The 16,842-nt window shown below is 36.9% G+C and overlaps 1 protein-coding gene across 1 annotated transcript; it reads left to right on the plus strand.

Annotated features, from left to right (window-relative positions):
* The first annotated feature begins 2,604 nt into the window (after positions 1 to 2,604).
* dusp6 (dual specificity phosphatase 6) lies at positions 2,605 to 7,408 on the plus strand. The gene is made up of 3 exons (XM_006633552.3): positions 2,605 to 3,599; positions 4,096 to 4,530; positions 5,611 to 7,408. The coding sequence occupies exons 1-3, from the start codon at positions 3,200 to 3,202 to the stop codon at positions 5,916 to 5,918; spliced, it is 1,143 nt and encodes a 380-aa protein (XP_006633615.1). The 5' UTR covers positions 2,605 to 3,199; the 3' UTR covers positions 5,919 to 7,408.
* The last annotated feature ends 9,434 nt before the right edge of the window (positions 7,409 to 16,842 follow it).

A 16,842-nucleotide genomic window follows, 5' to 3' on the forward strand; every position in this document is an offset into this window, starting at 1 on the left:
CTCCTATGCGATATCAGCTTAATGTTTATAAAAGGCCAGCGACAGTTAACTACCTCTGTATGTGCTATTGCCCTTATGACAGTCTGAGTACAGTCTAATTTGTCATCAATCGGTGCTTTGTGTATCCTGTATCTGAGCGTGTCAGTCCTTGCAAAATTGGGCATCATCAACATGCCCACCCCTCGGCCCCGCACCCACCGACACACGCACGATCACAGAACACAGAAGCGCACACGCGAATCAGATCATGTTATTGTCACCTCTGTGTCGACATGCTTCTAGAGGAATTAAGAGTAGCCCATGTGTATGCTTTAACTTTTGCGTGGGGGGGTGACTATTATCTCACATATAGCCAGCAAAACGCCACCCCCACAGACTGTAGTCCTCGAGTCTGCCCTAGAGCGTGTCGTGCATGGAGGAGAGACAAAAATAGTAACTATCTGCCTTGTTGCTATTGCCTACTGCCCACGCTGCACTGTATAGTAGATGATCAAACTGATTCCATTTCCCACCTAGTAATGTGTAACAATATACTGCTAAGAATGATAGAAATCTCTGTACTACCCACGCCTGCTCTGCAGCACCTACCAGTCTGAAGGGATGTTAGAATGGTTTTAGAGGTTCTTTTGTTAAACGCCGAAAAGGGCTTTAAAAAGAATGATACAATTCAGCAGTGTCAAAAGAGGACACTGGCTAATTAGGTGAACATTTTTGTTGTAATTCGATTTTTTCGAGTGTAAAACCAGGTATTAACTACTTACAGTACATCAGTGTTGTGCGTTTCCATATCCGTTTTTCTTTCTGTGTAAAATACGTTTATTCAAAGTTAAACAGTTCACGAAATGTGGATAAGCTACTGTATAAAGGTCTACTATTAATAGCCTTTCTTGACACCTGCAGCCTTAATTTGCCCCAAGATATGTGGCTATAGAGAGGGAACAAGGAGTGGGGAAGAGTAACATTCCAAAATGTTCAAATCGAGGATTGCTCACAAACAGCAGCCGCTGAACCCTCAAGAAATATTAAAAAGTACGGAGTTAGAGAATAAACGAAAAGACTGCAGCTGCTTGAACGGGTATTCTCTTCCCAGCAAAGTGCTGTAATACCGAAATGTATTATACCAGTCTAAAAAATAAGTCTCAATGTTCTTCAGTTATCAGCTGTATTTTGACCCATCACTTATCTCGGGAGAAGCACCCTGTGAGACATGGTGCTCGACAGTGCTTCACAAATTGGCACTCACTTTATTGTGAATGGGAATAACCAAAACATAATATTTTACATTACAACAACAAGCAGTTACACTGCATCGTATTTAATTCACAAACAAGTCCATTTTTGTGTATTTAAAAACAAACATCAAAATCCTTCTGCTCCATGTGTTCACTACCTAGTGCTATAGCACTTTGACCTTATACAAGTTACAGCCTATTTTTTTAATTCAATGAGCTTCAGAGAACAGAAACACACAAGTAAATTAATCATAGGAATTACAGTCTGTTGCAAATTAAACAATATGCATACCAATTGTTTAATCTATGCCCCTTTATTTTGTAATAAGGTTTCAAACTGAATTTAATAAAAAAATAGTTGTTCAGGTTCAGATGTGCAGATTAATATACGCTAAGTGGGCCTAAGGTGATCGAATGGTTGTTTTGTTGCGAAAAAAAATACATTCTAGGTAAAAAATAACCACTTTGAAATTTTATATCTTTGATTTATTTGTTAGCCTTTGTTGTTTCATTAATCTTGTGCCTATAATCCTATAATACAAACCTGTTTCTCGTAACTGCGACGCCCTTGAATGCTTTGCTATTTAAAATGAAGACATTGCATTTTAGAATGATTATAAGAATACCAGGGATTAAGAAGCGATTAACCCTACATTTAATTAGGCAATTATGTATACAGTATTTAAATACGCGCTTCGTTGGGAAGCTGAAAATAGCTTTTAGACAATTTGGGAAACAAAACAGTGAAAAAGAGAGCTGTTTAAAACATTGTATTTAATAAACTTAGATATATCGTTATTTCTCTAGTCATCGAATTAAAGTATGAATTTTGGAGTTGAATTCAGAAAAATATACGAGAATGTATTATCGTAGGCTGATTTCGGAAGTACTAGTTTTTATACACGAAAATACAGTTCCCCGTTTTCACCACAATATACACGTTTTTCGTTGTAAACAATTTTAATTATTCGTCTTATGAACGGCAACTTTGACTTTGTACTAAATATAATAGTTTTTGTATGCACACGGGCCAAAGTGTTTGCACTGCCGGACTGCAGCGCAGTAGTGTAACCGTCTATCTAAACAGAGTGCAATGTCACTGTGTATTTAACCAGAAGGAAACATGAGAACAAGGAAGGATCCCCCACCAAAAAAAAAAAACACCCTCCTCCCGCCTTTCCTTGCACAAGCTCCGCTTTTGCTGTTTGTTTGCACTCGGCTGATCCGGAGCGGAAATTCCTTTCCGTTTTTGTGAATGACAAACTTATTAACAATTCATCAACACAGTCTGTTCCATCCGGCCTCGTTTCCAAGACAACCCTCTCTTGGTGCGCTCTTATTGGCTGGTCTACAGAATGTATCCATTGAAACGCTCTGTGGTTGTATCCATTCAAGAGCTTGCCGCGGCTGCTGGCGTACAGAAAAGGATCAGCCTGCCCGCATAAGGAAAGGACGTACATTTAATGTGTGAGCCTCGACAAAGCAGGTCAAGACTTCAGAACGTAATAGGGTGGTATAAATTAACGAAGGTAACGATATAACAAACCAAACGACTTCTGCTTCGGATTTTCAATTCTTATTTTTTTGTACTACAAGAGCGAAGGCTGAAAACTTGTGCAACGGGAGGACAGAACAGTAAGCGGCGTATACTCTCTGCCATAGTAGCTATTGCATTCAGTGATTCATTGATAAATGCACAGGCACGCTCTGCAGAATCCTATGAATGAGGACTGGTGTAGGTCATCTGCAAATTAATATCAGAACCAACCTTTTCAGTTTAGCATGCCCAAAGGACAATCAAGGGTGTGAAAAAATTATTGCTTCATTAGCGAAATTGTTCGAAATTGATTTATTTTTTGTGTGTGCGGTTATTTCCTCAATGCCCTAGTGCTACCAGTTAAGGTGCTCGCATCTTTTCTATTGTGCAATTGTATTCTCCTGCTCTTTCGGAAACATTTTTTTTACTAATGCTAGATAAGTTGAAAACCGTTCATTTCGATTCGGCAATGGCGATCAGTAAGACCGTGGGTTGGTTGAAAGAGCAGCTCCAGACGAGAAGCGATAGCTTGCTGGTAATGGACTGTCGAGCCCAAGAGCTTTACGAGTCCTCGCATGTCGAGACGGCCATCAATGTGGCCATACCAAGTCTCATGCTCAGGCGGCTCAAAAAGGGCAACCTGCCTATCAAATCGCTGCTGGCAAACGGGGAGGACAAGGAGAAATTCGCCCGGAGATGCAAGACGGACACGATCGTGCTTTACGACGAGTACAGCAGGGACTGGAACGAAAATGTCGACGGAGGTTCGGTGTTGGGCTTGCTGTTGAGGAGAATGAAAGATGAAGGATACAGGGCTTTTTACTTGGAAGGTAAATATTTACTTATCATAATGTAATGTTCTTATTGAACCTTGAAACGTGTATTTAACTGCAAGCTAGAAATGCCACAGACCAGTAGTTCAAACGTTTGTGTCCAATATAAAATGTGTTTAGGATGATCAATTTAGCCCATTCAATTTTTGTGATGGTGTTGTTACCTATCATACAATAACCACTAGCTAGTTATCTGAATCAAAATCTCAATTTGGGAAATAATTTAGGATGTCATATGTATACCCATAGCCTACAGTAACGTGTTGTGTATTTGTAAAACAAAAATGTTTACTTATGTGAAGGTCTACCTGAGCCGCTGTGTTTTTCTCATTTATGTAGCAAATTGCAGCATGAAGTGAATATTCTATATAAAATTATTCTGATATGAATATCTTACTATATATTTTAATTTCTTGCGTGTGTACATCTATACTGATATATTTGGGCTAGTTTTATAATTGTAAAATGTGAAATTGTTTTTTTTTTTTTACAGGCGGCTTTAGTAAATTTCAAGCCGAATTCCCTGCCCTGTGCGAGACCAATTTGGACAGCTCTTCCACTACTAGTTCCCCTACCGCTCCGGTGCTCGGGCTAGGAGGGCTGCGAATCAGCTCGGATTCTTCAGACATCGAGTCCGACATCGACCGCGACCCCCACAGCGCAACCGAATCTGACGGCAGTCCCTTATCCAACACCCAGCCCTCCTTCCCCGTGGAAATCTTGCCTCACCTTTACTTGGGGTGTGCGAAGGACTCCACAAATTTGGACATCCTGGAAGAATACGGCATTAAATATATACTGAACGTGACCCCAAATCTTCCCAACCTATTTGAGAACGCCGGAGAGTTCAAGTACAAACAGATACCAATCTCTGACCACTGGAGCCAGAATCTCTCTCAATTCTTCCCCGAAGCCATAAGCTTTATTGGTAAGCACATTCTTATTTGAATTTATGGAGTTATTTTAAGTTGAGTGCAGAAAATGACAAGTTGTTAAACAACTGTTCTTCATTCTTTGCGTCATTTAAAAGTTGTGGAAAAAAATATGTCGGGGTTGAAAAACCTCATCAGATCAATATGATGAATAAGGAAATGGTATTAAGTTATTACCCGGGACAGTAAAGCCTCACAACGCATTCTGAAATGTATGAACATAAATACGAAATATCTTTAATATTTTAAATATAAAGTTTTCTGTAATTGAAAAATCAAAGCTTCGTATTGCGGTTGATTTTGTTTTATTGGAAAGTGATGTTACTGGGATTAGACGGACCACTTCATGAAGTTCAATTTGAATTAAATAATGGTGTTGCTGCTTGTTGTGACATCTTTCACTCTTATTAGAGTCCTAATCCAAGGTTAATGTAATTATAATACAAAGGGTTATATTGAAGCTGGAGGGGGGAGCCAGTAATTTGATCCCAGCAGGAAGGAATTTTTCCTGGAAGCAGCAGAGAAACTAATCTAGGGCATTGTAATGTGTTTCCTTTCACAAAGAAGACCATTTTCAGGGTATGTTTACATCCTGTTCCTGTTAATGGGCTGCCCCCATGACTTTCCCCTTACTCTGTTTAAATGCATGAATGTTTCCTTTGTCAAAGACATAGCAGTTGGAAGAATAATTTAATAGACCTTCAAAATTATTTTTTTCAAGTCTGAGACAATGCCGGGTTAAGATTTTTTCTTTATCCATGTTCAAACACTTCGGAATGTGTTGACTGAGGCTTTTACTGGAATTTGAGAGCGACTACAGTAATTGTTTTAATACAAGGAGAAACCTTTTCTCAGACCAGCTATTGAGTTTTTCATGCAGTAGTTTAATAGACTGAAAGGATGCATTTTAAAATATCAAAAGGTCTTTTGTTTTGCTTTTAGTCATCCTTTTACAGCACAAATAAACACTAATCTTCCTCATTCAAGCATACAAGAGGCTTAGTGCTGCGTCCATTTATATTTTCTTTATAGTTCTGCTAAACATTAGACTTAATTGTTGTTTTTTTATGTTCCAGATGAGGCTCGTGGCAAGAAGTGTGGAGTTTTAGTCCACTGTCTCGCTGGGATAAGTCGGTCGGTCACAGTGACTGTGGCGTACCTGATGCAGAAACTCAACCTGTCCATGAATGATGCATACGACATAGTCAAAATGAAGAAATCCAACATCTCCCCCAATTTCAACTTCATGGGTCAGCTGCTGGACTTTGAGCGGACTCTGGGGCTGAATAGCCCGTGTGACAACCGAATCACAACCCAACCCCTGTATTTCACCACTCCCACCAACCACAATGTTTTCCAACTCGACCCCCTGGAGTCTACGTGAGACCTGAAAAGCAGTGACCCGAAGACGACGGCTCCTGAAATTTTCTCTTCTGTCATGCGTGACATGATTTACACAGCTGGGGTAAATGAACAGCTGCTGGGCATGCTTACTGAAAGGCGTGGCTGGCTGATGTGAGGAAGCAGCTGTTTCGGAAAGGGAGTTCTACCTTATGCTCTCTCTCTCTCCTTCTCTTGGACTCAAAGAGTTTTACTTGTCCCAAAGGCTAGAAGTTAAAGGTGCACAGTTGCATGTGTGCAGCAGACTGGGAAGCTGAGAATTCCAAAGAAATGTGGCTGGTTGAACTTGAAATGGTATTAGCACAGGCACCTACAAACTTGGTACACTTGGGTGCTCTTTTTCTTGTCTTCAGTGAAGACGTGCCTGAAATGAGAACTGAATACTTTGCTAAAATAAAGGCACAAGCTTTTGCTCTCCATTTTTTCATGGAGCAATGTTGAAAATGTGTGTATATATTCTGTATATATGTCTGTGTTATGAATGAATAGTAAAGCCCTGCCCTTGTATGTCAGAAAGGCCCTTTAAAAATCAGTGAACACTGATGTATTTTTGTTTTCCATTTCATTTAAGCAACTAGAATATTGATCAATATAATCATTTAATATGCCAAAACAAATTGCATAGGCTTTCAAGATTTTAATTCTGCATATACAGTACATATATAATATATTTTGGATTACATTTAACTGCTTTCTGATGGTAAAGGTGTGGGTTTGATGTAAAGGACTTTCTTTTGCAACCTTACGCAGAAATCTGAATCATCTTGGTTTTCATGCCTTAGTTATGTACATAAAAGTAGAATTACTGTGTTAGCCCTCATTGGAATCACCATGATGCTCATCAGATCACATTAAATTTAAAAAGAAATCATCTATGTACATTTTTCACCACTACTTCATTGTGAAGAGTATACAGATCTACAATAGAATGATGCATCTTCAGTATTCTGTTTAAAATTATGAATTTGTATTGTTCTGGTTATTTTTTAAAATGTGTATAAACATACAAAGCCTACGGTATATAAAGGTGATCTGAGTCCAAATGAGAGTGCATGCTACTGCTTATGTAATTCAGATATGTTCTTTATAAGATCTAGGGCATCCATTGGGGATTAATACATATACCCCAGTTTTTATATTTATTGGGACCTCAGAGGGTTAAAGCTTGTATTGTGCATTTCTGTAGAAGGCTCTAATTGCAGTTTTTGCAATAGAACCTGGATAATTGAGAGGTATTACCTCTGTTTTCCACTTCAGGGATGTTATATTGTATTGAAAAATGCAAAGTTTTGTTAAAAGGAGACAAATAATTGGAATTAGTTTCGGGTAACCCTGAGGAGCTGGCAAAGGGGGAATGAGACTGTGCCCTTCACTTTCATCGACCTGCTGTATGATGCAGGATATATAATCTTAAAAATGTATAAAAGAAATAAATTATTAATAAAGCACTATTTTGTCTATTCAGAAATGAAACTTGGCTCTTGCATTTTTTGGATTCATTGGATATCTTTTTTGAAATTGTGAAATCTTATACAAACACAGTGTGCTATGTAATACCAAAAGTTTATAAATAAGATTAGTGGATTTTTTAGGAAATTATTTTGTGTGAAATATTTGCCAGATCAATATTACCCCAATTGGATCAGTTTTGTTAACCTGGAGGAATTTTACACATTAGTTTAGAACTGCTGAGGGACATGATACATGCTGTATACAGTATAGTCAGATAATGATGCCTTTAACCACAAGTCTTTAAATATCCAGTGGTCAAGAGGTTGGTGAGATTCTTTCCAAATTTCTTTTTGATTCAGCTTTGGGCTTTCAATTTATGTGTTTTTGAATTTAAGAGCTAAACAGATAAAGAATATGCATTGTAAGTCAATCAGTTGGTTAAGAGAACAGGCTTTTCTGTGTGTCATTACAAAAGTCTATTTAGTACTTTGGTTTATTCCAGCAATGGCAACTTTATCATACTGTATCGCTTGGCCCATGTATTGCAGTTCCGCAGTAAAAAATTCTAAAGATGTTACAAGGTTTCTTAGACAAGACCCAAAAAAGGCTGAGTTTAGGGGTTTCTTGAGACTGGTTTATAATCATATGGTCCCCTACTGAACTCTCACCAAGAATCGACCTTGAGAGTGGTGGTGTTCTGTTTTTTTAATTCCTTACAAATGTTTTCAGTTAGCAATTATAGCCTTTTCAAGCACTTTTATACCTCCTTTCTGTTTCCAGCACAGAGTTGGGGAACAACCTGTTTTTATGGATACAATGTACTTGAACTTTGCTTACCTTTAGGTCTTATTCAGGTGCAATCTAATTCCTCAATCTATCCACAAGTCAGGTTTACTATTAAATATATTTACCAGGTTGCCTATCAAGTTTCTCATTATGTGGCCTGTTTGCTACTTGAACCTCTAACACAAGAAAAGTGGTGACAGTCAACGAAAACACCTCCATTGTGAAATACACTTGGTGCAGAATAGGCTTTTAGGATTTGAATGTCAAAAGGCAGTTTTAACAATCATAGAATGTTGCAATACAGGTGGAGTTAAAGAAAACAAAACATCCCACCACTGGTTACCAGGTGGAGTGCCACCTGGTTGGTAAATGTTTTCAGCCTCTTAATCTTGCTACCTGTTTATAAATCTCCACTTCCTATTATTTAATCTAGGGCTACAAACAAAATCTGTTTAATAAATGTATGACTCGCTGAAAAGCAGATTATATATGATCTCTCATATCCGTGAAAACATTCTGAAGATTAATTAATGATTCATTGGTGTTCCTTATTATTCTTAATAATTTAATGTTGTTTTAATGAAAGGTTTTTCAGTACTGAAACCCAAACATATAAAAATACATAAACTGTTAATAATGCACTTTTTTATGTTTAATACGTCAAATTTGAAAATGAACAACCATCGACAACCAGTTATAATATGCAGTCTAACCATTTAAACTTACAGTGTTCTTTAATTTATTTACATATCTTTTCTTTCTAGAAGGGTTATGTACAGCCAAAAATCTATCTTACAGAGCTGGGGGAGGACAGATCTGCTGCATGTTACATTTTTTATGGATGGTGTACATATGGAGAGGAGCACCTATTTACCAGTTAAAATGGTAAGTACAAGACGGAACATTCCAAAGAGACAGGACAGTTGGAAGATGTAGCACTATATGTCAAAATGAGTAGTCAGGCACAGGAACTTAACCTAAATGATTCAAGGATCTTGTAATCTATATGGCTATGAAAACATTCAAAGGCCTTCGTAGTGTTAGGCATATGTTCTAGATCATCATATTTGTACTATAATGCAGGTGAATGTAATGAAATGCGGGTGTAAAAAGGAAGAAACATGTTAATCATTGGGTATTTTAATTTTCATCACGTAGATTGACATTGGGGATGTCAGCAGCTGAAACTGAAATAGTAGGCATGGCTATCAACGGCTTCCTTCAGAACAGCTACTGGAAATGCCTGTATTGTGCAAATGTTTCCAAACAATCAAGATAGTTTGATGAAAACGGATGTGAGAAAAACAATAGAGACCTGTTATCATAACAGGGAATGCTTTGAAGTATTTCTTGAAAATATACACGCAGATTTAAGATATCGGGAAAGCAGACAATGAAGGAATGAGAGAGAATTTAACAGACATAGAATAGATAAGATACTGTAGATATGAAATCTGTAAACAATGTATGGAAACAGTTTTAAGATATTGTGCTTGATACACAAAATAGGTTAATCTCATGTAAATCAAAAGCTCGAACAAAATAAAAATCAACTTTCTAGAATGATTTATCATTTAATCATTTTTATGACTTAAAAACAGCATCCAATTAAGGAAACAATAAATTACAAGCAAAAGTAAAAAATGATATTCAGGAGAGAGACAAAAAATTATATTGGAATGCAGGCTAAAATCCAAATAGCTTTTTCAGTATTACAACAGCAAAAGAACAGTCAAGGATGAAGCAAAGTGTCTCAGAGATATAGGATACAAGATCTTATAGAAGATGAAAGGGATATGGCTGATGTATTCCATGAGTATTTCACACAGGAATTTACCAAAGAAAAAAAATGCTTTGTAATGTTTTAAGAGAACAATTGACAAGGATTGTTAGGGTAGACCAGATAGTATAAGATGGGGTATTGGTTTTGGAAATTTGGTTCGGAGGGAAGCCATTTTACTTTACATTTAACCACAACTGATACTTTCTTAGATGTTTCCCATCCCAGTACTGACTAGGCCCAGCTTTGCATAGCTTATGTGATCTGATGATATCAACCTAGAACTCTGGCAACACTCTTGTCGAATAGATAACATGCCTCATGTTGTTTTTCCCATGTTCTCATGGTTTTCCTCTGGGTGCTCCAGTTTCCTCAATCTAAAGACATACTAGTAGGTTAACTGGCTTTTGGGACAATTGGCCCCTTTATGTGTGTGTCTGTGTCTCCCCTGTGACAAACTGGCATCCTGTCCAGGGTTTGACCTGCCTTGTGCCTGTTGCTTGCTGGGATAGGCTCTGGTTCTCCGCAACCCTGTATTGGGTAAAACAGAAAGGAAATAATTAAATAATTAATAATTGCCTACACTTATATAGCGCTTTTCTGGACACTCCACTCAAAGCGCTTTACAGGTAATGGGGACTCCCCTCCACCACCACCAATGTGCAGCATCCAACCTGGATGATGCGACGGCAGCCATAGTGCGCCAGAACACTCACCACACATCAGCTATCAGTGGGGAGGAGAGCAGAGAGAAAGACCCTATTCATAGATAGGGATTATAAGGAGGCCATGATTGATAAGGGCCAATGGGAAATTTGGCCAGGACGCTGGAGTTACAGCCCTACTCTTTTCGAGAAACACCGTGGGATTTTTAATGACCAGTCATTAGTCAGGACCTCGGTTTTACGTCTCATCCGAAGGACGGTGCCTGTTTACAGTACAGTGTCCCCGTCATAAGGACTCACATGGGCCACAGGGTGAGCACCCCCTGCTGGCCCCACTAACACCTCTTCCAGCAGCAACCTTAGTTTTTCCCAGGAGGTCTCCCATCCAGGTACTGACCAGGCTCACACCTGCTTAGCTTCAGTGGGTAGCCAGTTGTGAGATGCAGGGTGAAAATGGCCAAAAAAATGGATAATATTAGCATAGAAGAGGCAGACATGTTACACATGACCAAATCTCCAAGCATATGATGGTATTCTACTACTTGTACTTCAGAAAACAACAGATATTCTTCATAGACTTTTATCAAAATTCTTCCACAATACCCTCATGATGGGGATAATGCCCTTTTAGGAGAAAACTGCTAATGTACCATATATAGTTTAGAGGATGAAAAAAAATACAAAGTGTTTGAAGACCAATGAGTCTTGCATATATTACTATGGAAGTGTATATTAATATGTATGGGGTATGGAAATGATTATTAGAACTATCTTAATCTGTACCTAATAGAATTCTGGGGTATACTCAGGGTTAGTTACGATTAGTCCACACTTGAATAGGGGGTTTTATTACCAGAATTATGGAGAAATCAAATCAAATTAGCTCGATGTTATTTGAGAGCTCTCCATCCTAAAACATTTGTTTATGCATCCGATATAAAAAAGGTCTATTAATAAAAACAATAGTATTTAATTGAATTGTTTTGAGAATTGAAATGAGATCTCTTAGACTACATTTGGTTTTCTGCTGGCCTCAAATGAATCAGACTGAAAAATGAAAACAATCTTCCAGAGAAGATTCTGAAAATTTAACTCAGCATTGGCATTTGGTAAAACTGTTTGGAACAAACTACCAGGATACAATAATAGGCCACTTGAATTGAAAAACTATGGGACTAAAATTAAGAAGAAGAGCTGATCTCAGGGTGAACAGAAAGGCCTGATGTTTGGCAACCTGTTGCCTTATGAGACAATTATGTCGATATATCAGTACTTAACAAGTATTTGAATGAAGAAAACCTAAAGAATCATGTGATACAAGACATGCAAGCAAGTGTGAAACAGTATGGTTAAGAGAACAAGAGGTTTGGAGTGTTCCACTGTAAAAATAAGTGGAATAAAACATGTGTGAGCGTGCTTAGATTGGAATTTAAAATGAAGGACCTGGAATCATGCTTCTGAAAAATCCAGCAGCAGATGCTACATGCTTAGTAAAGAAAGAGGTAGAACTGTCTTAGAATTTCCCTATGTTTCAAACTGTTGAAATCCCTATTCTTTTTTAAAATAAAAATAGTGATATTGAACACAAAAGACTGATGTTTTAAGAACTCATCACATTAGGTGATAGCAATTATTAAAGAGTCCTGGAGAGAAAAATGTCTGAAGTTTAAGCTTTAAAGTTAGATTTTCTAAACTCTAAAGTTCAATACTAAAGTATTTATTGAACCTTCATTTGAGTTCATGGGTCATATTTATGAGACTAAAATAAATGTCACATGTTTAGGTTGAAATTTCAAGTGTAAAAACAGTTAAATTGTATTTCAAACAGAACATTTGAAGGTTTTTTTTCTTGACTTAATTCCCCTCTGTTATGGGTATAATGATTAACTCATCATGAAGGTTATTTTTTATTTATGCTGCTTCTGAGCAGTAATAAAAAGATAAAAAATTAAGCTGTTAAAAATCCCCACTGCAGTAAACATTATCTCTGCAAAAACGTCATGTAGTTAGTTAATATGTAATTCCAATCAAGTCCATAGTTCAACAGTGATAGTTATTCAATGTAATTTGGTGCATAAAGTCTTATCAGATTTCTTTTTGAAAACCCAGAGAGAAGGAATGTGTGTGTGGGTGTATATGGAGGTGGGTTGGGGGCACTGTGGTTTGTTTGGAAAATTTCTTGAAAGGCTAAAGATTGGATTGGGAAAATTCCAACATGCATACCTTGTACAAAGATAATCTGATAATTTTGCTTTTTTCATGATTAGACATCTGTTTTCAGTATGGAATTCCACATTTTTCTGAATAAGTGTTTATCTGTAGGTGCTGTCAGGGGACAGTGTACATAATGATAAACACCCATCACCTTTTAAACATTCAGTCCCAATACACTCAATTTATTTAATTTAGGTTACAGTATCGTTGCATATATACCATTATACCTTTATGATAAACCAACTGCTCCTTGGAGATAAAGACTCTCTGTCTTTTTAAGTAGTTCTGAAGTGCACTACTCTTGTAAAATGTAAAATAAATCAATTTCTAGCTCTTTTTTCAAGACAATTGATCAAATTCATTAACTTTTTCTTAGGATTGGGGGTTTATTATAGTCTGGAACAGTTAAAACCTGTGATCTTTTGACCTTCACCATAGTGACCCATGCCAGACACCTCTGCAGGCCTAGTGACATTGCCCTAGTTCCCAACACTGTGCAGTGCAGTGTGAAAGTTCTAATGCAACAAAAATAAGTCCAACAGGTTGCAGCTATACTTGACTCTGTGCTAATCCACCGCTAACAGCTTCCTCTTCAGTCATCCTCTCTGGCAGCTGCCTCGCTAAAGGAGATCTGCTTGTTCCTCTAGCAATTTCCTGTTCAGCTGCGGATCAAGCGCCTATTTTTGTTTTCCCTTTCCCTATAATGTGCGCTGCTGATAATTTTAGTGTGAGCTGTCTCTTTATAGATTATTAATCTGCTCTTACTCTCTGAACCTGCATAGACAGTCCCACAGTTGCAATGACCTCAACAGATGGCCTTGCCCACTATTTCCTCCTTTTGCAATCTTTTATGAAGAACTCATATCTCTCTTCAAATTAAAACCTTTTTTTTTTCTGGCTGGGCTCCATAGGCCATTACTGCGAATGGGAAGTAGCACATTTGAGCAGCAGAAATCCTTGCTGATCATAGAGTAAAATAAACCTGTTGTTTTAATTAAGCCACAGACAAACTGCTAATTAAATAGTCATTTAAACTCAAGAGGTAAGATACATAGATACAAGATACATACAAGTATAGGATTTCCTTTGTTTATTCATACAGACAGATTATATTTTCTCTAAGAAAATGTGCTAAAAAACATCAACTGAACTGTGGTTCCAAGGCACTCACTTTGAATTCTGAAACAACTAATAGCTTAATACTGTGTTTGGCTACATTTTGGTCACATTCCATGAACACTAAAAACTAGAGCTTTTTATATCTTTACATACATCATACATTTTTCCAACTTTAACAAATTGTATAAATGTAAACTTCACTGCATTTGTGCTTTACATATTTTTACTTGGCTTTTGAAAGCTTGAAAGTATGCATAGATCAACCATTCAATTATTTTGCCATAATGAAATAATACAGTGCCTTCCTAAAGTATTAGGATAGAAAATCTAAGTCTTGTATTTGCTTTACAGTCAGATGATTTGCATTTGTGATAATGTGATTCATAAATATAAGCCTAAAATTATATATGTTGTACTTTAGGGTAATTTCATGCACACAATTTATTGATTTAGAACAAAACATACTTTGTGTTCAACCCAGTAATTGTAACTGATCATATGTATTTGGAAGACATTCACTCTTGTGTAATATGTCAGTCAGTATTCAGTTGTATATCTTGCATTGCATATATTTGGCCAATAGTTTGAGATGCTTTGCCAAGTATTTACTTTGAGTTTTTGCCTATGCATGGGGTGTTCAGACATTTCTGACAATTTTTTTCTTTCCAGTATGTAAACTTGGTGTTAAATATGGAGATTGACTTGGCCAATTTAAGACTTCATTTTTGTTTTTCTCCAGACAAACACCTTGGTTGCATTGAACGTGTGTTTCTGGTGATTTTCTTGCTGCATGGTGAAGTGCTTCCCAATAATTAAGAAAGCGGTTTACTCTACATAAGCAGAAACACAACGATTCGGTAAACTTAAGAACTCATACTACTGCAGACATCATTATTTACATCATCAGTAAAGATGAGTGAGTCATTTGAGGTTGACATGACATTACTTTGACCATGCTTCACAGATGAGGAGCATCTGCAGATTCTTTCCTTCTGGCATATCTTCTAATTTCTGAACCAATTAATTCAAATCAGGCTTTTCTGCTTTTGGTGTTGATGAGAGGTTTACATTTTGTGGTGCAGCCTTTGTTATTCTGCTGTGTCAGTACTCTTAGAAACTATCTATTATGATATCTTCACCTCTGCAGTGTGCGGGCTGTTGGCAATTGATTTTCCACTGACAGTTGTAGGGTTTTCCATGACAGCTCTGATAATTTTATGTCATCAGCTGCAGATGTTTTTTTTTTTAATCAAATGACATGTTTGTGATGATTGGTACTTATTACTGCTGCTTTATTCTTTAATAGTACATTCCAGAATGTTAATTTTGCTATGGCCAATTTATATGCTTTTCCTTTTTACTTCAGAATGACCTACTTTTCTTCAGCAGAAAGGTCTTTGGATTTCATTTTGGCTTTTGACTATGGATTTCAAACAGTGAAGTCAAAGCAGGACAGGTTGATATGGTGGTCACAGCTCTTTTGTGAGTGCCTTCTGTAAATATCTGAAAATAAACACCTGACCAACAAGAGACACTCAGCCTGTGTTCCAAATACTATTTCTCAGACCTCTCAAGAGGTCTAGAAATTGTTTTGATTCACATACGAGCATAGAACTTAATTGACTTCATTAGAAATAAAATGCTTAAGAATTGTGCTGGTCATTTATGTTAATTTTTATGTTCATGAGAAAGTATTAGACCTCACTTTTGATTTTAGGGGTCATTTTGTACCATTTTATTGTTTGCTTAGTGCAACAAGATGAACACATAACAACAATTTTTAAAATTTACGTCCATGGTAATTTAAGAAAAATGGCAGCTAATTAATAAAGTGAGTACTGAAAAGGCTGCTGAAACTTCAAACAATAAAATCCCCAGCTGGCCCAGTTCCTTGGACAGTGATTGTAGTTTCATTTAAGTGAAGTTAAATTAAAAGGATATAATTCAAAACATCTCTCTCTACATATTGTAAAGGAAGCTGTCTGTATTACAATTTACTGTACATATGGTAAACTGATATTCACCCTGTAAAAGACTCTTTTAAAAGCCTTTAAAATAATTTGAATTAAAATCTCTTCTATTAACTAACACAATCAAAATCGTAAAAAAACCTACATAAAAAATGTCCTGAAATAACTATTAATACCATCTTCTTTTCATTTTAGATTTTCTGTAAGTAGCACTTTGATGTAAATATTTCAATTAATGTTGTGAAGACATACCAGTTTTAATGCTTCAATCTGATATGAAGGCCTACAGTGACGTCTCTTCTGAACTAACCTATTGACAGTGACAGATTAGTGGAAACAATTACTTTGTAATTTAAAAAAATCTTACTCTGGAACTTGAAAAAAATGCGCTCTCTTTTGGGTTGATTAATTCCCCAGTAAAACTGACAGATTTAAACAATATTTATGGTCTCCTTATGGGTAAATCTACATTTTAAAGAACAATGTACTTTGCTGTGCAAAACTACAAATATAATACAAGCTAAACTTTGAACTTGTGTTTTCACAACCAGGGGTTTCCTGTTGAGATAGAAGTTTTTATGAGATGCTGTTTGTGGAATGTGATCATTGTCATGGTCTACTGCCAAGGGGCAGGTTATAGCAGTGTGGGGTTCCTCCAAACCACCCACAACAAAAACATCCTTTCTGAACAATTCTTCATCAACCTAGGCTCATTGATCCCTCTACCTGCTGTGCTTACATGCTCAAGTTATCCTCTAATGAGCTTCCGTTAATGAGAACAGAAGTCATAATTAAGCAGCATTGCCCTGGGATTTCTTGAAGGACTACAGTGCTTTTCTGTTAAATAGTAATCATTACTAAGTAATACATTATATTCAGAGTGGGATATGTCTTCAAATGTCTTCGGATTTAAGAAACAAT

The sequence above is a fragment of the Lepisosteus oculatus genome, chromosome 7, assembly GCF_040954835.1.
Source record: "Lepisosteus oculatus isolate fLepOcu1 chromosome 7, fLepOcu1.hap2, whole genome shotgun sequence".
Lineage (NCBI taxonomy): Eukaryota > Metazoa > Chordata > Actinopteri > Semionotiformes > Lepisosteidae > Lepisosteus > Lepisosteus oculatus.